The sequence below is a fragment of the Musa acuminata genome, chromosome BXJ1-6, assembly GCF_036884655.1.
Source record: "Musa acuminata AAA Group cultivar baxijiao chromosome BXJ1-6, Cavendish_Baxijiao_AAA, whole genome shotgun sequence".
NCBI classification, from domain to species: Eukaryota; Viridiplantae; Streptophyta; class Magnoliopsida; order Zingiberales; family Musaceae; genus Musa; species Musa acuminata.
In genome coordinates, this window is record NC_088332.1 from 45,849,826 (window position 1) to 45,874,408 (window position 24,583).

Sequence of the window (24,583 nt, forward strand, 5' to 3'; positions counted from 1 at the left end):
TCCAACCAGCATACAAGATGATGGGTTTGGCTTTGTCAGTGACAAAGAATTAGAGTCACAAGGAGATAGAAGACCAGATAGGTATAAGAAATCAAACATTATTGGCTTAATGTATATAAATTGTCAGTTCATGTGTCATAAATAAGCACGCAGATTAGCACAAAAGGTTTACTTATTGACGGCATTCACCTGCTAATCCTTCCACATGCTTAAGTTCCCCTACCGGCCAACTCCTTCATCACCTCGCCAAGAGAGGCCTCTTTCCTCGTATACTCGATCCACCTTGCATTTATTCTGACCCGTTCCAGACTCTGGTTCAATGTTCTTGCGAATGCTGGCTTGCTTCGGCTCACGAAGAACTCTTCTACTTCTGCGGCTTTCTCAGCAGTCCCAAACTGGAAACATGAGTAACATCATGTGCATTATGCTTTTTCCACGTACACAAGAATGAAAAATGAAAAAAGAAACATGTTAATGCCACACCTGCGTGACAATGGCAACAATGAAACTGGACAGCAAAAAGCCTGATGGCCATGTCTTCTCTATTAGATCCCAGTTTTCCTGCATTCGACCAAAAACTATTCTGAAACTACTAGGAGCTGAAACAACTGCATTGCATGTAACCATGTAATTAGATCTTATGTTCATCTACTAGGAGCACAAGCACAAACACCCCCTGGCATTCCTTCAAGAAACAGTAATATAAAAGATCCCAGTAGCATAAATGTTCCATTCCAGTTATTGGCAAACCTTATGCATATCAAAAGCTAACCACTATTGACTACCCTGCTGCACTATGGTCAAGTTGTTATTCGCTATAGAACTGTATCTGGATGCATCCACATATGTGCCACATGCTAAGAGACATCACGTAGCTCATAGCGCATGGTGCACCAATGGGAAGCCTCATGTGAGACATCCAGGTTCTTTTGATGTTATGTAGTTTGCAACTAAGCATTGGCAGGCTAAATTTAGTCATCATATTGTCCTAGACTTATGTACTTAGTTCCTTTCCCACAGCAGGAACAAAAGGTAGAAAAAAAAATATAAACATGCCTAAGCTTTCCCCCAACTTTTGATGGAATCCATTGTCTCAGTACTCATCACATTCTGGCATAGTTCCTAAGTATGCAATGTCTACCATGCCTATGTAGCGGTCACGTACAACAACAATATATCTCTCAAGCTGTGAGGATATTATGTGATTGGAATTATGATGAGTTCAATTTCCAAGATGTAAAGTTCAGAACATCCACTTATAAACAAAAAGATGTTCATATTTAAAGGCATAGACCTATAAATTATGCAGAATTGATTATTTCATCCACAAGTTTACTTCTTAACCAGACCAAAGAACTGTCATCATGCCTAATTTTTAGCTGGTATCGAGTTGACAAGTTAACTGGCATTGTATAAACTCATTTTATTCATAAAAAAGAAACAATTCAACCAGAGATGACAAAAACACTGATCTTGTTCAATCTTCGGCAGCTTTCCCCCTAGTTTTTTTCCATGTACACAAATGCTATAAATGTAAAGTACCTGAATTTTGGAAATTTGCTATATGAAAATAGAAGACAAGCTCAGGAAAAACAGATAATTATTGGCTAGTCCATCTTGTAAGGAAAGGTGAGGTTCTGTTTCCATTTTTTTCTTATTTAAATCCCATATTAGGTGACTTCGAATTACAAGTAATTAACTATAGCAACTAGACCCAGTTTCAAAAAGGTGGCTTCAAATTACAAGGAAGAGCTCATCAACTACTAAAATTAAATCCCATATTAGGTGACTTCAAATTATAAGTAATTACGTATAGCAATTAGGCCCAGTTTCACAAAGAGGAAATATTTTTATACTTCATGTGCTCAGGATATCTAAAAACATGTACCTTAAACCATCTCCATGCAGTTTCATGTCCTTCTCTACTAACTCCAAGTCCATATACTGCATCCTGATTACGAACCTTAAAGAGTGGACAGGGACATGTTAGTTACCTCTCCCAAAGTACATGGCATAACATGAAGAGAACACTTGTTTAGAGAACATTAAATATTTTACCTCAGAAGACAATAAAAAATTAAGGGATTCAAGGATAATATCTGGATCAGGACAAGATGTCAAACAGCCTGAAATGTGAATGATAGACTTCTCATTAGCTCTCATATAACAAACATACAAACTTTGCACTCTAGTAAAGCCCAGAAGGTTCACATACTTAAAATGCGCACTTTTTCTTCACTTTCATCTGTCTGCCTGTAAATCTCTAAAAGAGATTCATAGGCAGATTTATTTGAGATGCTAACACTCTTCATTACAGCAACATATGCAGCCTACAGAAAAAAAAAAGAAACATATTCAACCTACAGAATAATTTCAATATCAATTTCCGAAGGAGCAAAATGAAGGCTAAGGTAATAGTTAGTCATGAACTTGTCAACCTTTCTTGTATCTGGAGGCAGGACAGAAGTAATTCTATCATTCAAGAAGATATGAAAACGCCTAATTGCTTCATTTATAGTCTTCTCATGTCCAAATTGAGCAAGGGCAGCCAATAATTCCCCTCTTAGCATTACATCCAAGTGGCTTTCGCCTTTCCTAGCATCCCAGCCCAACTTTCTGAAAACAAAATATGAAAGGACAAAAATCACAGATATGGAAGTAGGAACTCATCAATGGCACACAAGAAAGAATTTCAAATTAACATATTGCATCCACTTGACTTATACCAAATGAATGAATAATCTTTACCGATGAAAGCAACAAATTCAAGAATATTGAGGTCATAAATCACATGTAAACATATTGAAATATGAATTAAATTTCTCATCACTGCAGTTACCACATCCCCTGAAGTCTGTATCCTAGAATTTTATAATGCTATTGCAAATTGAAATAACAATGTCATATGTCATAGAACAATAGCTAGATTTACTGATACATCTTGCTCAATGAGAAGCAAATAAGAAAAATTCATGCCCATCCATTTGGAAGAACACCATTAAAGATCATCTTCCCACTTATTCCAATGACTACATTAATTAGAGTTAGTAGGACAATCAAGACTTCAAATCAAAGAATGCAAACAACAAAGGCTTTGCAGACTTATTGACAATGTTAGAGAACTGCAATTTATTGTATTTGTCTCAAATCAGTATAAATTCATAGATCAGACAATAAATGCATCAGTAAATCTCACTAAAACAAGCATTACAAAACAAAGATGTATTCTCATTTATTCTTCCCTCTTTAAAGAACATCTGGATTTGAAGATAGTCCTAGAGCACCTGGTTACTGACGTTTAGAAAATGTACTCTATGCCAACTTCCATACGAGTATCATCTCCTTTTCTACTTACCCCATATTCAATATTCAATTACTCAAAAGTAGACAACTATTTAAGGTAACTGTTGTCTTTTACATCATCCAGTATAGATAGAAAATATCTGATTATAAACATAAAACTGTAGTCGGAAAAAAGATCTAGTGTTTTGGCTTGGATGGACTTACTCTGATGGAAATTGGAGAAGGTTGATAAAGAACAGTTTAATGTCATCTGACAGTTCAGGTGTAGCATCAGCTACCAAGTTCACAATCTTGTAACTGACCTGTTAATTAAGCAAAAGCCAATCATGCTCAAGTTCACATACATCCGCTAGTACAAAAGAGACATGAAGCTAACTTACTTTTACAATGTGTGACAGAACAATATGATCAGTCTCTTCTCGGTAAGCACTCAATACAGACAACAAAGATGACAATGTTTGCTTGCAAGCCACACATAAGGCAAAAGAATCTTCCAAAATGCCTATATTTGATATTTAAAAAGGTATTAACCTTCAAGAGTTACAAAACAGCCAAAGTCGATAGCAGTACAGTTATGTTACCAAGTCTATCTGTTCCAGTCAGCTGATTGGCATCTATTGCAAATTTAAGTCTAGCTGCAAGTTCATTATCATAATGTACTCTGTAGAACCCTGTTTGGTTCACATTAAATTTGATCCAATTATGTGCAGCATTCTCTTGGCTGCTTTCTTCTGATAAACCAGGTTTACCTTCTTGCAAACCAAGAAGCTCCATTATATCCAACTTGTCAACTTTTGTTTTTAGTAAAAGCTTCTTTTGGACATCATATGAACCAAAGCATAATGTGAGAGGAACAATCCACTGACCATCACCCAGGGTTCCATCTGATAAGAATTGTGACTGCAATGAAGAAAAGAAAAGGTCATGTTCTGATGTAAAAAATTACCACCTATAATGAAGGGAACAATGAAGCATAGATTTAAATGCTAGTATTTCCTGTTTGTACTGCATGACATGTACATGACAATTAATAATTGACAATATGCCAGCCAATGTGGTAACCATTTCCATATGGGTATCACCTTAACATGTTCAACCACTAGAATGATAGGTTACCAAAGTGACATGGCAAACACAGAGATGGACAAACAAGGAGTAGCACATGCTGTGCCAGCTTGTTGCCATCCTTGCCATGGAACATGGTACATTAATTACTGGATTATCACTCTCTTTGTAAAACATATGCCCATGCCCATAGAAGTTGCTGTCATTTAAGACAATTATTTATGAGCATGTTTATGCTTATCACAGTATATGAAATTCCTTTTTGTACATTGTGGATTATGTGGATAATGGTTTCAGACAAAAATGTATTCTCCATAATTACAGCTCCAAGTTCATGTTCTTTACTCAAATAGAAAATTCAAGATGCAGAATACCCAATTCATGTGCCAATTATATGTACATACATACATATATACATATGTATACATATACATATACATATAAATATATATATATATATATATATATATATATGTATATATATATAAAGGAAACAAGACAACAGATTAGGAAACCTGCCACCAAAAGAATTTGCAGCACAGTGGTTTATCAAGAACTGAACTGAAGTCTATCCTACAAGAAAAACAATATCCACAAACTGCATTGTAGAGAATCCTGATCGAGAAGTAAACAAAATGAATAGTTTATTCTAAATTATATGAATAACCAAAATAATACAAATATTATCAAGCAGATATATGAGCTATTACCAAGATTTACTGCCACTTGCATATGAGTTCAACAAATAAAAGTCATCGACTCATGTCTCTTTGCAAAATTGTGGTATCAAATAAATCTTTCTTTTAGCTGTTACAACACTTCTACTGTGCTTTCTGTACTGCTGTAACAAAAATGATGGTTCCCAATCCAACTGTCTTCTCTATATGTGATATTGTGTGAGAGAAACCAGCAAAAAGGGAGAAATGTGATAATGGAGGGTGAGTCTTGGAATTGTAGCAAGGTTGCTCATCTTTGACCTGGTGACCAAGGTCCAAGTCATGGGAAGGGAGTATCTCTACTTACATGGGAAAGCTGTGTATTGAGTTTATTGACACTCCCCAAACTGCATTGGTGTGTGCCCCTTTTTAATGCCAAATGGAAGTAGAAAATAATTGTAGACTGCCAAATTAGGAAAAAAAAAGTCTGAGCTCACAGGCTTTTTATTTTTATTAAAGCGAATATGTAAAAGATGTCAGCAATTACAGGAATATCATGCCTAAAAGAAGTCTTATGTATGTTCTGACAACCATAACTTCAAAGTCACAAGGGACCATGTGGAGAAAAAGTCTGATTTCAGTGCATTATACTACTAATATTTCTTGCAAAAGAAAAACAAATGCTGTGTAGTGGACAGCTAATAGGGGAGGAATAAATATTTTCTCTTCAAAATAAAGGGAAAGTAGAAGTGCTAAAAACAGTTGCCAACCTAAAGATGTATCAGTATCTGGTTTTTCTTTCCAAAGATTTCAAGGTTCATGTGGAAAAACACTAACTCTATGTGAACAAGGAATTGAATGTCATTAGTATCATGGTTTTAATTTTCACCCAGATCGATTGTAGGCTTGAACCGGTACATCAACCACAAATTTTAGGCAGTACATGCACCGTACAGGGCTTACCGCAAAGGCGCAAACCGAGTTCAGTTTTTTTTTAATTAGGCTAACCCTATGTTCCTGACACACCTTGTGCTCACTTCCCTCATGCCACCGGCAACTTACAGCTTGCTGCCCACCATCCACAGCTACCACTGCTAGTCCGGCCCCCATACTACTCTTCTCAGCCGCCGCTGCTGCCTCCTCTATCTCTTCTCCTTTTCCTCTTCTTCTTTCCTTTCCTTCTCCCCCTTTCCTCCCCTGTATTTCCCTTGGTATCATGGTGCATGCCAGCATACAATGTGTCAGTATAGCAGCACACCAGACTTTCTTTCTTGTTGAGTAAGAAGGCAACGGGTTGCAGTGACTAGATTTTGGAAGACGCATAGGAAAAAAGCCAAAGAAGAAAAAGATACATACAATAAGATATCAGTTGATACGATCAAAGAAAACTGAGAGGGTGAGTTAGAGTATTAAAGAACTTTGAGGTATTACTACATATAAGTCTCTGCAAGATTAGAGTTGCAGCTGGTCACAAATGTGTTCTATGCTATTCTCAAGTAGACATCTATTTCTACAATTATTGAAACAAAATTGTTAAAAGAATAGCTTAAGGCTCTTAAAAAGACATCTGTTGTCTCTATTTCTATAATTAATATTTATATGGAAAATTTATTAGTAAAAATCAAAACACTTGAAAAGATCTTCAAGTATCATTTCTGAGTTCTTCTGACTGCAAATCAAGGTGTTCAGCATTTCAAGCAGAGTCTACAGATGCCATAATACTTGAAGGTTGTTATCTTTAGGTCAAGAACCACTATCAAATATATGTGGACAACTGAACATAAGGTAAACTAACTAAGTGAACACAGTAGAATCCCAGTTTATGTCATACAAAGAAGAGACTCAAAGGCCATATGCTACATGGCAAAAGGGATAAGAGCTTGTCAAGCTATCATGTAAATGGTTTGCAATATAAAAATTTAAAACTGTCAGTCTCTAATAATAAATTGAGAAAGTGAACGTTAAAAATGCCAAATGCAGTGCCATTTATATCCCTTCCATTCATAAAAACTTGCCTATAAGAAAGAATTGACAAGAAGAAATTAAAATATACAAAAAATAAAGTCCAAGTAACAGATAAGAATATTAAAAACCAAACCTGATCAATCTCCAACTCATGCCTTTTGATCTTCACATAAACAGTAGGATACCCTTTCTGCTTGGTCCATGAACTCATCATATTTTTTACAGGTTCGCCAGACTCTTCTTCAAGAACAGCCCACAGGTCTTCAGTTTTTGCATTAGAGTAAGCATATCTTTTAATATATGAAGCTAGAGCTTTCTGGTGCAGGAAAAAGGAAAGATTTGGAAATTATAAGCATATTTTATGCTTAAAATTTTTCACAAGCAAAAAAGAAGAGCTGAAAGAAAAAAAAGATCAAATAGTAAATTATGAAAAGACTCTCATGTAGGATTTATCTTTTACAACAAAATCAACATCATCCCTCATTATGAAGAGAAAACAATGAAGAGGAAGGGAGTGATCAGTCTACACAGTCCCAGCCTTGTGGATTAAGAGGCAGGGAATCCTTAAAGAATGAGCAATCTTCTCAACCTATTCCTGGTTGGGTTAGGAAAGAAGGTTTATCAAGTTATCTAGCTTAGTGGTAATAGTAATATATCATTCGATTTTTCTTTTTTTTTTCATTTTCGTTATTGTTTTTAGTTGATATCCTAGGAGGTCACCTCCAATTTTGAGCATGGAGCATCTAACAGTTAAGATATGTTTATGGTATAGGTCAAATAAGTTATCTAGTGTTATTTGAAGAGTTCCAAAGGCCTCCTCTGGTGTGGATTTTGGACAGTTATGAGATCACCGAAAAGAAGATCTTCTTCAGCAGACCTCTAAACAGATTATATATATGTGAATGATTGCACGCCCTTGAGGTAATGCCTTCAATTGCTTTCTTTCTATATTACAATAGAAATAATCATTACTTGGTAATTCATCCTTGGAGCTGGGAAAACAAAATATGTTTTTTTTTTTTTGGAAATACAATATGTTAAGAGTATAACTTAGACTATAAGTATGCTACATGATGAATTTTATTTTTCAATTAACAAAATCATATGTCCTTGGTGTACCACAAAAGCTCACACTAGAAGAAAAGAAAAGGCAAACTTGTATAAAACAGAAGAGTTAATGTGAAATTGAAAGAATTTCACAATGTAACTGGAGTTCTGAATGTTTAGCTAGTAAGCATAGCAAATGTTTATGTTGGCTGCCTATACACAAAAAGATACCAAGAAAGAAGCAAACAATCCTTGGGCACCATATAAAGCTCCCATTAGGAGAACAAGCCAAAGAGTGAAATTGTTAACCTGAAAAGATGATGCACCAAGGTAACTTTGAAGCATCTGAATGACAGAAGCGCCCTTGCTGTAGCTTATTGAGTCAAATATTTCATTGATTTCATTGGCATGGTTGACATCTACCCGAATAAGAAGCAATATATCAAATCAATAAAGGAAAAAAAAACTCTTACGTGCAACCAAAAAAAATCAAAATTATCAATGCACATACCAGTACATACTAATTTACTCTAGCAAAAAAAAAAAAAAAACTTGGTATGATAGCAAAAACACAAATTCTTTTATCTTTGTTGATTCAAAAATCAATCAGCCCATTTTGCTTTTAGAGAACACTTCATTCTTTTTTAATCATTTTCATGACAAATGATGGTACATTTTGTTCTCTGTAACATTTCAGACCCATAACTTACAATATTTTTAATGGTATCTTGCTAGTACACTTGCCTATAACATCAGAGGACCTTGATTTTATAGTTCCATAAATAGTTGCATCTGAACCTGGATTTTGGTATTTAAGGTTCCTGCTAGTGCATGCTCATTCTCAATGTCAAAATAAGGATGCATGTATTGGTTAAAACTCTTACCACTGTAATGCATGAGTAACAAGTACTCTATCACTGAGTTCCTGGTAATTAATTGAATAAACAAGAATTGCTTAATGGTTCAAGACTAAAATTTGACCAAAAATGGCATCAATAACACAAGGTTATTACCCAATTATATTGCTCTAGTATTTTAGGCAGGACAATAATTTTAAGGAATAAACAACCAAAAGCATTTTTTCAGGGTAGATATACAGCCAAAGAATTTTACCTCAATGGGATGTGACTCAGCTAATGCGTCTAGCCTAAGGCCCGATGTAGTCTGACCAAGAAACTGAGTCCAGATACTCCATTCAGGAAACAAGGAATCTGTTGCTAAGTAGCTCATCTGTTTCGAAGGGGACGAAAATATGACATGTAAGCTGTCTGGTATGGTGCAACAATGATGAGAGTACATCACAATAATAGGGAAAAGATTGGTAGATTACCCATGTTGCAAACCCCTCATTAAGCCATAGATCTGTCCACCATTCCATTGTCACAAGATTTCCAAACCATTGGTGTGCCAGCTCATGTGTTACTGTAATTGCCACCTAAATAAGTGTTGCCATAAGAAAACTGACTATAGATTTTCCATTAAGGGCCCAAGAAGAATCCAAAGAGACTCGTTTAAGTTTGTCTGCATTGAAGTTATTTTGAAGTCCCTAGAAACTTACGCAAACCAAGGATTGAAATATCGTACCGTACCGAAGTTTCGACATTCGCTTGGTATGGTATGGTACTATATACCGAGCGGTATACCGTTCGGTATATATATATATATAATTTGGCGACATCACAAAAAAACGAGGCAACATCGCCTATATATATATATATATATATATATATATATATATATATATATATATATATATATATATATATATATATATATATATATATATATATATATATATATATAAGTAAAAAAATTTTTGGCAACATTGCTGAGGCGACGTGACATCGCCTTTTCCCGCCTGGGGAGAAAGAGGCGATGTCACCTCGACGACGTCACATATTTATATTATATATATATATATATATATTATATATAATACCGCTCGATAATGGGCGGTTCGTGTATTGGTTTGCTGACGGACTAGTTCGTACCGCTCGGCACGGACAGTATTATTCGAAATTGTAATCCTTGATGCAAACAATGATTAACATTTAGGCAAATCTATTATCAAACTCAGTATGGAGTTTAAATGAGAAATGATGAAGCATGATTCGTAATCAATTAAACAAGACAAGAATGATATTTAACTACAGATCACCGATTGTTTAACCGAAGCAGATGAGTGCAATTCATCATAGAGCAAAGCTATTTCCCTGTATGTAACCAATCCATAGTTTTCCATAGCTCCAGCAGCAAAATCAGGAATTGCAACCATATCCAATTTGGGAAGGGGATAAGGCACAGAGAAATATCTGGAGACAATTGAGAAACTAGTATGTTGGTCATCAGAACAATCCTCAAATCCATAGAAAATTAAACAGAAAACCAGTAGAGATCGACTAGGAAAAAGCAATAACAAATATCTGATTAGGTGTCTTGCAAAATATACAAACAAGAGAACAACAACTACAGTAGGAACCACAAACATACAAATAACTATTGCTTGGTTGTTGGGTTCAACTTCAAATTAATTTATGAAACATGTCGAGCAATAAGCATTTACTTTATGTATAGCTCCAATGCCTTCACAGCAACATCTAGGGCAAATTTTCCTTGATTGCTTCTACCAACCTGAGTGTACACACGAACTTTTATTCCTGAAGAAGTAGCAGAGGCTGGCAGGATTATGCAAAAGTAGAAAAATAATTTTGTAAAGTAAAGAAATCCATGTGCTTCAAGAAAAATATTACACACCATCAGGCAAAGGTGCCTCCACGTAATCAAATAAACCAACAACAATGGCAACCAAGTAAGTTGACATGATTGGTGATTCCTGAAAAGATACAGTCTTGATAGGCCCATCAGCCTTTTCATTTACCACTGGCATGTTTGATAATGCAATCAAATCGGAGGGCACTTCTAGTGCTATCTTGAACGTAGCCTGAACATTTTTTTTTAAACCACATATTCATGATAAAAGTTATATAATGAACAGTGATTATCATAATATGCAAGAAACAATAAATGAAATAATAGAAGCACAATTGTCATGGGTACCGAGATATAACATAATTGAAATATTGGACTAGACCAGTGCAGGCAGCAGGACCACAAAGAAAATTAGAAGTTGGAGGTCTAGGCCTTTGCAGAGGAGTCAAATTAAGAACTAGTTAAAGGTTATAATTCACTGACCAACAATTTTAGTAAATAAGTGTCACCAACATGCATTCAGATACTAAATGCTTCCATCGATTTCCTTTGGCATCAACATCTCCTGGGTAAGTTGCGAAGGTTAAGGCAAAAGTTTCAGTGTTTGAATTTAATTCGGCTAAATCTAGGGTCTATTTCCACATAAGAGTATCAGTCAACTAAGCTTAGACGTTTTGTAGGGGCTTGTCTAGAGTATGGTTGCTCAAATAAAAAAGAGATGACGGTTTATAGCGCAACCAATCACTAGCAGAGATGGACTTTTTTGCCTTAGTCCCATTATCTGCAATATTTATGCATGCGAGGGACCCGTATATATAACCATTTTTAGTGCCTCAAAAACATGCTCATTTGTATCACCATTTCGCTCAGTCCTCATGAGTAAACCTACAGAGTGTACGACAGCTGTGTTTCAATTAAACTAGGCAACAATTCTCATGCTGTTCTCACCCCATGAAAGCTTTATTAACTTAACCTTAACAGTCATGCTTAACAATATGTTTCTCGACATCATTGTTAGATCTGATCTTTTTATAAAGTAATTGTCAATCTTGATGCAATAGAATGTTGAAGTACCATTACCTTTTTAACAGCAAGTACTTTTAATCAAGAAGAATGATTCTTAATTATGTCAAGATTTCACTCATTAATGAATGTACATTAACCCAAAGAAGATGCCGGTTCCACCCCTTGAAGATTTGTAGAAAATGGGATAAACATGGAAAATATAATGTCAAAAAATAGAGCAGGGAACAAAAGATGTGTTATAAATAAACAAAGACCTTAAGGGCGGGTTCATCCCAGCATGGAAAACAACGCCTGGCATCGGCAGGCTCGAACTGAGTAACCGCCATGTTTCTTTTCTCTCCGTTGTACTCATAGGTGCTGCACAATTAATGACATACTTCCTTTCATTCGTAAACAACATCGACGAGATTTTCTTGAAGATGAAACGAGAGCGTCTACCTTCTATAGAACCCTTTCATCTGATCATTTAGCGTACCCGTGAACCGGATCCCGAGAACGCCCTCTCCGATGGGCAGAAGGTCATCAAACCGAAAAACCAAAATCTCGTCCGCGTCGATTTCAACGATCTCCGAGGGGCGCTTGGTTTCCTGCGACGACTCGACCCGATTAAGAGAGAGAGAGCGCGGTGAGCGTCCTTTGACCGATGCAAATTGCGAAGCAAGGGCTAGGGCTACCTGACGATCGGATTCCTGGCTCCTGAACCAGACGGACTGGTGATCGACAGAGAGGTCCGCGGCGTTGAGGACGAGAAAGCGGGTGGAGGACACGACGTTAATGGCGATTTCGACAGCGCCAGAGAAGGTGCTGCGGACGAGGTCGAGCGCGATGGTGAGGTCGTACCGACGCGGCAGGGCAAATCGGGGGAGCCGCGGTCGGCCTTTGAACTCCTCGACGTTCTGCTGCTGCTCCGCCATCCTTGTTCCTCAGAGCTTCTGTGAAGAGGACGTTATGTACATCAATATATATATATATATATATATATAGCCTATTAAAATTGATGACATACAGCCTGTCAAAAAGTAAATGTCGATCTCTGTGCATTTGCTCAAGGTTAAGACGCAATGTGTGCAGTCAGTCGGTCAAAAATCGAAACCATGTAACGATTACATATGGATCCATCCGCCCATTGTTTGTATCACCGAGTTCCACGGCTGCCTTACGAGGTTTACCGAGTTCCTACATCAGATCAGTTTCGATTGTTCGACTCCTCAACAATAAGAATTTTCCTGGAAACAATTACAGATGAAGACGTACGTTACGTCTCTTCGTCAAAAGCCGCAGACGTCGTTGACGAAGAAGAAGTCGAGTTATCGCCTCTCTGTTACCTCTTAGATTGAGATCGTCAAGGAAGGATGATATCAGATCGAAAAATATTGAGATTCTCCCGATTCTCCCTCAACGCTTCTTCTTCCCTCCCCACAGCCAGGTCATAGCCAAGCTGATACCGCTCAGTAATGAACAACCCACGTATCAATCTGCTAACGAACCGATACGTACCGTCCGATACCGTCAGTATCGTTCAAAATTAAAATCCTTGTTTTCAAACATATATCCCTAAAGTTCTGTAACATTGAAGAAGAATAAACCAAAGGGAGGACACAGAACTAGATGATATCAGTCTCTGCCTCAACTTGAAGGCTCATATAGAAATCAGAATATTTGCATTCTATACATTATCAATCTACATCCCACTTGGCTCGCCAGAGGTGGCATGGCTGCTTGTTGAGAGATCTGCCGAGAGTCTGTCCGGCTCTTCTACAATGGGTTTCATCTCCAGTTTCTTCTTTTCCCTGAGGACAGCTTGCCTGGGTATGACATCCAGAATGAAGCTGCCGCCATTCCATGTGATTGCAGAGACCTTGAAAATTTGGAAAGTAACATGCGTCTTGTAGGACATGAAGATGGGAACTGCAAGGGCCATGGTTGCCACTGTGAATACAGCTTGGAGCAAAATGAACATAATTTGTCGGTTCTTATCACCCAGCAGCCCACTCAACCGCCACCAGATGTTGTTTGCCTTCTGAGCCTTCTTTGAGAGTTCCCTGTATCACCGGCACAAGGACTTCAATGATCAAAAAGTATCTCTCTACCGGGTTATGAACATAAATTATAATCCACAGGAAAAGACTGTTATGCTTCATGTGAAAGGATTAAAAGTGATTCATGTACTATGTTCTACAAGCAACTCAGTATCATTATTTTTTAGTGACAGATTCAGACCGAGTTATCCACTGCAAAAGTAACATTGTATTGCTAATGGGTTGTGGATGGTTTGGAAGGTTAGAAATGATGTTAAGAGTCAAACACACCAAGCACAAGCACACTGGTGTATTTCACCAAGCTGTTGCTATACGGCAACTCCTTCGGAGCTATGCAATAAATAATTGGACTGTGATCAAAACTGCATTTTTTCGGGTGGCAGACTTCCCCCTCGAGCTTTTTGGATGCTTTTGAAGCTAGAGCCATTTAGGAAGGGCTAAAGGCTGCAATGCTACACAGATACACACAAGGTCATCTAGAATCTGTTTCGACGAGGACTGGGGATATCATCAACTGATCCAGTGCACCACCTTCACAAACGCTGAACATTATCAGAGACATCCAAGACTTGGCAAGTCTTTTTCAAGCTGCTACACTCCGTCACATTTATAAAGGTCAACAGTGTTGGCAACTAGGTACCTTTTTTTGCTAAGACTACCAAGTCCACCATTTTATGGAATGGGAAGTTTCATTTTGAGCATTTTAAGCTCATATCCTCAGATGCTGAGTGTGTTTCATGTACTCCTCATCTTCTAAGTTAATGCATTATCTTCTCTCTGGAAAAAAAAAAAAAAAACTGGATGAACTAAAGAACATCAAGGAGCTTGTTAACTTCCTTAATTGGAAGAGGTAATTGGTTTCTCAAGAATAAAATAATTTTGAATGGCTCTTAGACAAAGGCTCCCTAGACCAATAATTGTTCCAACTTCCAAGAATCATATAACAATAGAGTTCGTCCCGCGTACTAAATTGCATTTTTTTCATGTCAATAGCTTCCAGCTTTCAACATATCATATAGAAATAGCAGAAATCTTAACAGTTACGATCTTTCTACTGCAGATTTGTAAACAATCAATATCGAGGAATCTAAGGATATCAACATGCACACTTTTATAAGTCGGAAAAATGATAATGGAAACCATTGAACAGTCTAAAATTAAATATGTCAAAATTATAGCTGCTGGAAATAAACAAAACAAAAGGCTCTTGAGGAAAACATATTCAAACCTGTAAGAAGTCATGACTTCGGGGTCTTGCAAGAGTCGCTGACGACGTAGAACATCCACAATGAGGAAATAGAGAATTTGCCAAAGGGTATATGCAATTAGAGGAACAACAAATAACCATGTCCATAGGTATGATTTATCCTCCACATATGGCCATGACACCCTTGCTGCTCTCCCTGCTGGGTGCATGGCAGCAAAAGTTTCAGGATTCCACCACCGAATAGTGAAGAAAACGATTCCTGAAATGTAGTTCAACATATTCCAAGGGTAAGGAACAAATGCAATGATTGAGATAAAGAACTGCGGAGCAGTAGTTCAGTGGAAGCATGAACCAAACCTTTGAGAAATTGCCATGTAATAATTTCTTTATCCACATTGGTGATCTGATACCAATGAGACCAAAACTCCAATTTGTTTGCTTAATGCAAATTCATTGTTTGCAACTTAAGTACTTTTATGTGTTAACAGAAAATCAAAATTCAGGAGATCCACCAAACTCATGCATAATCTACACGGAAGTCTATTAGTTGATAAACTCCTATGAACACTAAAGGTCCTTGTAAGTCAAATTTCAAATCAAACTAGATGTCCAAGGATTTTGCAAAATATCCATTTTTGCATGGTGTAAACTTTAAAATGCTTCACCAATAGACAATTTTTTTATACAAGTCTATATAGCATTATCCCTGATTTTTTATCTTTCTTTGTTTCTTGGATCCACCATATTCTAGAGTTATGCATTATTGACTTCTCATCATTAATAAATGCATTGCCTTTCAACAAACACCCTTCTAAAAATGTTTCAGAATCAAGTATTTATAAGCATTCTACACTAACTTCACCAATCACCACTGTTCATCCCCTTATGGAGACTACTTGATACATTCCCAGAAGTACATCTACATCTCAGATATGGAAGCTCATTACTAGTGCATCCCCAGATTTTTCCTGGATAACAGCAAATTAACAATGCTATCTGATTCCTACTCAGCAAAGAGTTCTATCAATCAAATAATGGCAAAAATAAGGAAATAAAGAAATGGAAAAAAAATTTGGGCATCATCTCTCGAGGTAACCAGAGATGTCCAAAACAAGTTACACACATCAATAATCCACCTTTATGGCATAATAAAATAGCATGTCAATAAAAAAAATTATTTACATATGTACACAATACATGAATAAGTCACATAAGAGACAGAAACAAATCATATTTAATATTTCTCTATCCAAAAGAATTTTCAGAAAAATGTTAGAGAGGTGCAGAATAGGAATTGAAAGGCTAAAGAACATATATAGTGTATAAATATGCAAGTGTAATTGCTAATTCTGCTATCAAGTAAATAGCTAACTTACCAGGAAAAAGATGTATGAGAACACTGACAAGCTTGTCAACTGAACTAAACACCAGGCTATTACGCCAGACAATTAATGCCCAAGCAAGTGGCCCCTAAATAAGGTCAGATATTAGCTACTTAGATTTTATACATGTTCCATAAAGTTCCAGGGATAAGTTCTTACTTCAGCAAATGAGAAGCAAACCATAAAAAGCTTTTCATTCTTTGGAAAGAAGAGTAGCATTACTAGGAAGAATGTATTTGCATAGTAGCAGAAATCCTGTAAAAACATAAGGACTTGTTAGTATATTGAAATAAAAAGTTAGTAGTGCACAATATTACATGGAAGTAGAAAGGTTGGATATTGCAGTAAATATGTCTCAAAAACAAACACAACATTCTGACAAACTGGAAAAATAATAGTAAGCAGTAAAGCAAAAAAAAACAAGAGATAGATAACCATACATCAGAAACCAACATGCAAAGAAGATAAATGGAAATTACATTCTACAGACAGAAAATAACAACCAAGCAATTAGAAATTTATTTGTTATAAATCTGTGATGCACAAAGTTTGAAAATCTAAGGTATAAACTATGGGCTGTCTTTTCCCTTTTTCAGTAAAGAGTTGTTATAGCTCTTGAGAGGGACAGCCAGCATAAAGTCTCATCTTTACAAGTTCAAACTAGTTAACTTATATTCCACAAATTGTTACCAAAAAAAAAAAAGGCTAAAGCAAGCAGAAAAATTGTCTGGCTTTCCTAACCATGACATAACACTTTGATCCTTGAATGGTAACCATTTCTGACAAACCATAGTATCATGCTGATCTTACTTGTAAGTACAATGTCTCCCAAGTATGAGGACTCCTCATAATGTTCACTTATGTTGCTAAGCAACATCAGCAAAGCAGTCAGCTAAGGCCTTGCGATGCCCCAGAATGAGAGAATTAACATTTGAAAGCCACAAGTCTTCAAACATGCTTAGGCAGAACTTTGACAAACCATACAACCATGCAGATCTCACTTCTAAGTTCAATGTTTCCTCCTGATGATCACCTATATTGCAAGGCAACACAAGTAAAGGAGTCAACCAGGGCCTCGTGATGCCTCCAGAACGAGACAATTTACCAGTTTGAAGGCCACTAGTCATGAAACACTCACAGATGGTAACCATTTTGACAAACCATAAAACCATGCTGATCTTACTTGTAAGTATGAAGTCTCATCCTATTTCACTTATTTCTTGCAAAGCAACATAAGTGATTAGATTTAAAAAAAAAACATAGGTGGTTGAATCAGCTAGGGCCTCGTAATGCCCCACAATGAGACTATTTACCAGTTTGAAGGCCACAAATCTTCATACATTGCAATCATTCATGTCATAAGCCATGATTTATCCTGAGTTCAGGATAGGTTGCAGACTTCAATCACAGAAGACGTTTGAGAAAGCAAAAGAAACCCACTTGTATGATCAAACTTTACGATGTCATCTTTGTTGTTGCATATTAGTCAGGTATGTGGACAAAAATATAGTAAATAAATAGGATAAGTTGACCAATTATAAAGATTTATGCATATAAGATACTTCAACTTTACTTTGCAGCCAAAAACTTTATGGATGCTTTAAAGACTTTCCTGCAGGAATACTTCAATGACGCATAGGGATTCTACTCGAGCATTTTAACAGCCAATTATGACACCAGAAGATACAGAACTATAATACAGTTCTGACTTCTATGTCTGTCACAAAAAGGACATACCTGATAGAACCCAAATACCAAAGTCTGAATAGTTGCGCCAATTCAAAAAGAAGAAACAAAAAAACTCATGCTCATTGTTCTAAGCTCCTTAACCCAGAAGATTAGAAGATCTGAACCAACATTTTTACACCAAAAAAATATTAACACTTTTAATGAACTATGGGGCCTTCCAGATGCAGAAAACTAAAAGAAAATGTAATAATCTATTCTAAGTGTTATCAGTAGACAGCACAATAGTTGCTTACAGGATGAAAAATACTTGAGCAAAAATATAAATGCATAACTTTCTATTTAAGGATGGTCACGGGAACACTGTATACCATTAACAGATATTTTGTTTCATCTTTTTACCCATCTGACATGGGAGCCATCTATCATGGGCCACCTTATTCGAAATGAGACACCTCTCTTCCAACAACTCAACAGGGAACCTCTTTGCATGTCATATTCCATTGATTTTAATCTAGCTTGTTTGATCTTTCACTTCTCTTGTTCAATCAACGTCAACTTCCACTTCTCTGACAAAGATATGTAGCTAAATGATATTGACCTACTGTAAGATTCTAAAATATAAAAGGTTGTTGATTCATAAAGATATCCAAATGATGCAGATAAAGGCTCTCCTTGAAATAGTGTATTTAGAGAAAAAAAAGTAATATTAAGCACAGTTATGCTTCCCACATGATTTTTAGATCTCAGTGAAAGTATGCCAGAGGGGGATGACAATAAATCAAGAAAAGAAGATTCCTACAAAAATTAAAAACTATTGGCAATTTATTTAATAAAATCTACACTGATTAACTTCTTCTGAAGTGTCATGGTTTGTTGTCAAGCATTTTCTGGGTTAATGTATCGAACAAGTATTGCCTTATATCAAAGAAGTTAAAACAGACTAATTATTACGTCTAGCAAATCCGTACTAAGTCAACATCACAATTCAGGCTAACGTTTTCAGATAACACAACAACGTTCGTCATTGTAAAGAATGGAAGATTGACCAAAGTTTCAAGGATCACAGAATGTGTTCTCACCAGGAGGTAATAGTGCCATTTCTTGTACCGATAGTATATCCAACGAAGAGGAACGAACGTGACATAGAAGAAGCAATACACGTAGGGAACATCTTGTGGCCCTAATTGAAAAAAGAAGAACATATCTAAATCGTGGAACCTATATTCACAATCATCAAATTTTTTATAGACGGCAAATCTTTCACCAAACGAGAGAACATGAAACCGATAACAACTTACTAGCGCCCAAAATGAAACAAAAAGCACCAAATCCAAGAACACCCAACAGATGAGTCACCTGGGTATAAAAAAGAACCAAATAAGGGCTAAAGATCCAAACTTTTAGTACAACAAAGGGTGAAACACATCTGCTCAACCGAAGTACCTTGAATATAATACGCTCATGTTCCTCGGCTTGTTTAGCAATCTTCACGGCTTGCTTTGACAATATCTCCTTCGTCTGCGCCGCTTGCTTCGACAGGATCTCCTTCGTCTGGACCACTCTCTGATCAACAACAATCGAACCAAAATGGAACCCATAGCAAGAGCCAAAAATAGATGAAACAACGCACTAATATGCATGAGAAACTGAAGCATATGTGCATACCTTGGATTGATCCGCGATTCGATGCCGCACCTTCTGGAACGCCTCTCCTTCATCGGACCCCGTCTCACCTTCTCCCATCCCCTGTACTACTACTCTTCGTCTACCAAATATTAAACGATGTCTACTGTTCGTCTAGAGAGAGAGAGAGAGAGAGAGAGAGATGGTGAGGAGGCTGGGAAGGGGGAAGGGTTGTGAGAAACGAAGTCTCGAGGGCAAGACGCGACTCTCTTCTTGCCCCGGTATTTGGCAGCGCTATGGAACCCCACGAAACCGACGCTAAAGGACACCCAAATGAATCTAGACCGTCGGTTCTGACACAAAGATGGTCGGACCTGACCATCTTTCAGTAATAATTGATTATTTGAGTGTCTTTTCTGGCCATTTTTGTCGCTGTGTGAAGCACTGTCTAACTTCTCGGAAGCGATGAGCAATAATTTTCCTACTAAGTTTAGATTACCCCTTGTCTACCTGCCTCATAATTGAATGACTTGTGGGCATCCACGTGCAACTCACTCCACGTATCTGTTCGCGACTCCAATCACAAGGAAGGTAGCTGAAGTCGTTGTATCTAGAAGAGTAAGTAAAGCATTGAGGCGGTAGTTCAGCCGCGGAGGACATCCGTCACCCGATTATAAATTATGATGATGTTACAACGGCTAGCTGTTAAGAACAGCATCAAACTGTTGTAACAAAACGTTATAAGCGGAAACACCATATTATTTTATGCGATATTTACCAATGCCGAAATTAGTGAAGTCACTTTCAATTCAATTGGTGGTACAGTGATAGTCGCCGTAAGAGCAATTTAATTGATTCATTAAAGGATAATGAACCAATTCTTAAAAAAATCTTTAAATTTAAGAATTTCTTAAATAGTACTCCAACTTTAAAATGTTTTCATCGAATATTTTTTAAAATGATTATTCTATCCCTATTGATCCCTATCCTCCATACCACTAATCGTCTCTTTCGATGGTCCTTTCGTAATCAATGAAGGTTATCGGTCTTGCAAACCACTCTTTTTATAGTTGCCGATTAACAACGATGAAGAAGTTTTACAAAGGCTGTGGGCAAAGGTGAGCTACCTCTTTCTTTTTATGTCTATAGTCGAAACGCTGGGGTGAGGGCTGAAAGCGATAATGATTTTGCTGAAGGTTGTGCCTCTATCACTAGGCCTAATGGGAGGAGTTGCTAAATAATAGGGGTGATTGGTGAGTTGAGGCGATGACAATGGTTCCAATAAAAGCAAAAGTAAAATGACCCTTTTCACGTGATTAGGGATACTTTATCAATTTTTTTTAAAATTATGATGCTTTGTAAGAAGATTTTTTTAAAAAAAATTCATTGTAAAATAATTTTTTTATTAATTTAAGGATATTATACTTATGGTAATAAGTTGTAACATGAAAATATATACTCACAAAAAATAAAAAAATAAAAAAATCAAATTCATTTAATATTTATCTCTACATGGATGAAAATTTATATATAATAAATATAATAAATAGAAAAGGATTATTTTTAAAATTAAATCAAGATTATTATCTTTCTTTAAAATAATATATATTTGATTTTATATGATTGTAATATATTTTATTCTTATATTTATATATAGAGATCATAACATTATAATATATCAATGAAAAATGGATCAACAAGCTCTTTCAAAAACCTGTGTGAGAGTGGTGTAAAGCTAATGTTTCATATCTTATCGTCTGTCTAAACATATACGTTTAAAGTGGGACACGTGAGACGAGACATGTACTCATCCTCTGAGTGTGTAGCGATCTCATCATTTGTTCTGTTATTTATCTAATTTTTTATTTTTTTCTATTTCTATCTTTATGATAAAAAATTCTTTATTTAAATCTCTTATCATAAATAAAATCCGCTGTTGCTCATAAAAAAATCCACCATTCTTTCTGTTAAACAAATCATTTCCATCACACAATCGCAAGCTTTTATTTATTTTCTCACAAGTCAAAACATTATTCTTGTAGTTTGTCATCACAAGCCCACAACATTAATTGCCATAACAATCTCTTATCCAATAATCTTGAGACATACTACTTAGGTGGTGAGAACCGGCAGGATGTAGGCCGACTTGGTTCCCAGAACACGGCCCCGCGTGTCGGGAAAGAACTCGAAGCCCGGCAGCTGCGTGATGCTGCCGTCGTATGTGACGCCGATGGGATAGGGAAGAAGATGGCCGGGGAGGTCACCGTCCTGCCGCTCGCCGGTGTAGAGGTCCCAGTACAGCTCGGCGATATTGTTCACCTTCTGCACGCAATGCAGGCTCTCCGGGTGGAGGAAGTCGTCGTCGAGCACGCCGAGGTGCTCGTACCAGAGCGCCATACGGAAGCCATGGATCTGCCCCCTCGCCGGCTCCGTCGTCGACAGATGGTACGGCTGGTACGCCCCCATGACGATCTCGGAGTCCCTTCCTCCGTCCATCGACCGCTGGTTGATGTTGGCCGACCCGCATATGATGTACTCGTCGTCAACTGAAACACAGCATCGGAGACGAGCAACGTAGATTAGGAGGATGTGGAGAAATCAGACTCGTCGCGAGTGAATCGCTGCTACCGCGGTTTCACCTATCATCAGCTTGCTGTGAACGTAGATCATGAATCGCCTCGCCTCCTGAGATCTCATGTAGTTGGTGTCCGGTTTCGGATGCTCCCGAGGCTCGTATTCCCCGCTCCTCTTCACCTCCCTGTTTCCCAAGCAGAAGAAGTTGAGGTACTCCTCGGGGTTGGCTTCCACTCCCTTGGCTCGGAGCGCTTGCGCGACGTCGGTGTACATCATCTCCATCGTCCTCCGCTGCCAGTCCAAGATGGCTTGGCCTTGCCCCAGCTCCGGCGCGCCCTCCGGCCACATGGGCATGACCACATAGACGGCGAAGCGCTCCCCGGCTTCGATCTTGCTAGCGATCTTCAGCGACAGCTCCTTGGGGATCAGATGCAGCGCGCCGATGTCCTTGGGCTCGATGTCGTCGGCCTTCCACCCGAAGGAGCTCCCGATCAAGTACTGGTTCTCGATGTAGATGAAGTTCTTGGCCCTACGAATGGCGTGGATGTACGCGTCCTGAACGCTGCGGTCGATGACGTTGTCCTTCCCGCTGACGAGCCCGACCGCGGCGGCATCCTCCGGGGACTCGGGGAAGCCGAAGGCGGCGCTGGCGTCGATGGACCGGAACAGCTGAACAGTCCACGTGTCTCTGTGCTCGGGGAACATGACGGAAGACGGGGGGATGATGATGTCGGACAGATCGGTGAGCCGCAGGAGAATATCCTTGCCTCCCTGTTTCCTCCACCTCTGCTCGAAGTTGAACAGCACGTCCCAGGCGGCGGGGCCTTCGATCCGGGTGTGGGAGTCGTGCCATGGCTCCCGCGGGCCGCCTCGCTCCAAGGACGCGTCGTCGAAGTTGGGCTGATGGAAGTCGTTGCGGTGCTCCGCGGCCAACGTCCTGAACAGAGAGTGGAACTGCATGTCGTACCTCCCGTCGCAGAGGTCGATGCCGCCGACGAAGCTGACGATCTGCCGCATCGTGGAGTTCCCGTTGGGCATCGCGTGGTCGACGATGACGGTCTTCTGATGATGGGTGAACATGTAGAGGACCTTCACGTCCTCAACGAGGCTGTCGCCCAGATCGGGATCCCGGCCGCACAAGACACAGTGCACATCGCTGCCTTCGAAGAAACGGAAGGTGTCCTCGCAATGGGTGTCCATGATGCCCCCGTAGTGCACCGATCCGAGTCCCAACGCCGTCCTGTCGTGCCAGATGAGTATGAGCACCCGAACGCCTTGGCTCGCCTTCCTCTTGAGCAGCTCTCCGAGAGTGACGTTGCCTTCGGGCTTCGGCCGCCGGGGGTCTCTCACCAACGTGATCTCAGTGTACACGGACCACCCCGTGATGTAGATCAGGTGCTGGGCGTCCTGAATGGCGTCGAAGATGTCCTCCCAGCATCGGTGGGCCTCGAACTGCTTGCCATCCGCCAGCGGAATCCTGGGAAAGAAGCCGTCGGAGGAGTGCGTGTCCTGGTACAGCGTCACTCTGCAGCCCGGCCTCTGAGAGAAGAACGTGTGGGGGACGCCCGGGTAGCGAATACTTAGCACGCCCCTTCCCCAGTTGGGATCCATGTCGGCCGCGACGAAGCGGAGACTGACATGGATCGCAGGTCCGCCACGGAGAGGACGGCGGTCCTCGTCGAGAATCTCGAGCCACCGGTCGACCTCTGCACAGCCGAGGAGCTCCTCGGTGGACAAAGACGCCCTTCCGACCACTCTGGCTCCGATCGGCTCCTCGAGCTTGACGGTGAAGACCACGTTGGCGGCCGTGTGGGCGCAGTAGATGTGGAAGGACTCGTTCCAGCGGGGATTCCCGTGGTGCCCCGTGATCACCCTCGTCCGACCAAGTCGGGCCATCTCGATGTCGATCGTCGCGTAGAACCTGCTCCACCCCTTTCCGAAACTCACCGTCTTTTCGACGGCCTCGACGAGCTGCATGCAGCGTTAATCCAACATGAAAGGAAGCAAAAGGAAGGGAAGGGAAGAAGGATTCAGTTAGCTCAGGCACCTCGCGGACGAACTTGGGAGCATGGCGGGTGATTCTGCACCGGTCGGACACCGACGTCGCCTCAAAAATCGTAGCATGCAGAACTCCATGCAGCAAAAACTGCGACATCGCTTGCTTGCTTGTTGACAGACTCAGAAAGAAAGAACGACAACGTGAGCGGAGAATCTCTCTCTCTCTCTCTATCTGTCTATATATCTCTATCTATCTATATATCTATCTCGTAACAACGGAGAACACACAAAACATGACAA

General features: G+C 39.0%; 3 protein-coding genes across 4 annotated transcripts; all 3 read right to left on the bottom strand.

Moving 5' to 3' along the window:
- Positions 1-82: 82 nt before the first annotated feature.
- LOC135677352 (aminopeptidase M1-B-like) lies at positions 83-12,705 on the bottom strand. The gene is made up of 19 exons (XM_065189585.1): positions 12,446-12,705; positions 12,210-12,358; positions 12,026-12,128; positions 10,791-10,977; positions 10,600-10,693; positions 10,195-10,348; positions 9,367-9,471; positions 9,134-9,266; positions 8,346-8,455; positions 7,123-7,305; positions 3,885-4,203; positions 3,684-3,805; positions 3,508-3,605; positions 2,439-2,616; positions 2,216-2,330; positions 2,059-2,126; positions 1,889-1,963; positions 484-561; positions 83-395 (listed from the first exon to the last, which is right to left on the bottom strand). The coding sequence occupies exons 1-19, from the start codon at positions 12,683-12,685 to the stop codon at positions 210-212; spliced, it is 2,697 nt and encodes an 898-aa protein (XP_065045657.1). The 5' UTR covers positions 12,686-12,705; the 3' UTR covers positions 83-209.
- A 560-nt stretch (positions 12,706-13,265) lies between these two features.
- On the bottom strand, positions 13,266-19,987 carry LOC135677353 (glycerophosphocholine acyltransferase 1-like). 2 transcript variants are annotated; one of them, XM_065189588.1, is made up of 8 exons: positions 19,754-19,987; positions 19,532-19,639; positions 19,387-19,444; positions 19,168-19,268; positions 16,559-16,654; positions 16,394-16,487; positions 15,039-15,276; positions 13,266-13,813 (listed from the first exon to the last, which is right to left on the bottom strand). In XM_065189588.1, the coding sequence occupies exons 1-8, from the start codon at positions 19,829-19,831 to the stop codon at positions 13,453-13,455; spliced, it is 1,134 nt and encodes a 377-aa protein (XP_065045660.1). In that variant the 5' UTR covers positions 19,832-19,987; the 3' UTR covers positions 13,266-13,452. The 2 variants fall into 2 exon arrangements, with proteins under 2 accessions (XP_065045660.1, XP_065045659.1); XM_065189587.1 differs by having other exon boundaries at positions 19,532-19,651; positions 19,754-19,986.
- A 1,703-nt stretch (positions 19,988-21,690) lies between these two features.
- LOC135677354 (phospholipase D alpha 1-like) lies at positions 21,691-24,523 on the bottom strand. Its single transcript, XM_065189589.1, has 3 exons — positions 24,333-24,523; positions 22,351-24,256; positions 21,691-22,257 (listed from the first exon to the last, which is right to left on the bottom strand). The coding sequence occupies exons 1-3, from the start codon at positions 24,438-24,440 to the stop codon at positions 21,824-21,826; spliced, it is 2,448 nt and encodes an 815-aa protein (XP_065045661.1). The 5' UTR covers positions 24,441-24,523; the 3' UTR covers positions 21,691-21,823.
- Between the last annotated feature and the right edge of the window lie 60 nt (positions 24,524-24,583).

What these genes read in the sequence shown, in the direction of transcription:
- LOC135677352 (XM_065189585.1), bottom strand. Translation starts at nt 12,685, where the DNA reads ATGGCGGAGCAGCAGCAGAACGTCGAGGAGTTCAAAGGCCGACCGCGG. An exon ending in ATGAGGGGTTTGCAACATGG is followed by an intron (nt 9,267 to 9,366) that starts GTAATCTACCAA and finishes CCTTCGAAACAG; the next exon opens with ATGAGCTACTTAGCAACAGA. An exon ending in CTGCATGGAGATGGTTTAAG is followed by an intron (nt 562 to 1,888) that starts GTACATGTTTTT and finishes GGTCGAATGCAG; the next exon opens with GAAAACTGGGATCTAATAGA.
- LOC135677353 (XM_065189587.1), bottom strand. Translation starts at nt 19,831, where the DNA reads ATGGGAGAAGGTGAGACGGGGTCCGATGAAGGAGAGGCGTTCCAGAAG. An exon ending in AATGGCACTATTACCTCCTG is followed by an intron (nt 16,655 to 19,167) that starts GTGAGAACACAT and finishes ATGTTTTTACAG; the next exon opens with GATTTCTGCTACTATGCAAA. An exon ending in GAAGTCATGACTTCTTACAG is followed by an intron (nt 13,814 to 15,038) that starts GTTTGAATATGT and finishes CCGGTGATACAG; the next exon opens with GGAACTCTCAAAGAAGGCTC.
- LOC135677354 (XM_065189589.1), bottom strand. Translation starts at nt 24,440, where the DNA reads ATGTCGCAGTTTTTGCTGCATGGAGTTCTGCATGCTACGATTTTTGAG. An exon ending in CTCCCAAGTTCGTCCGCGAG is followed by an intron (nt 24,257 to 24,332) that starts GTGCCTGAGCTA and finishes CGCTGCATGCAG; the next exon opens with CTCGTCGAGGCCGTCGAAAA. An exon ending in TCACAGCAAGCTGATGATAG is followed by an intron (nt 22,258 to 22,350) that starts GTGAAACCGCGG and finishes GCTGTGTTTCAG; the next exon opens with TTGACGACGAGTACATCATA.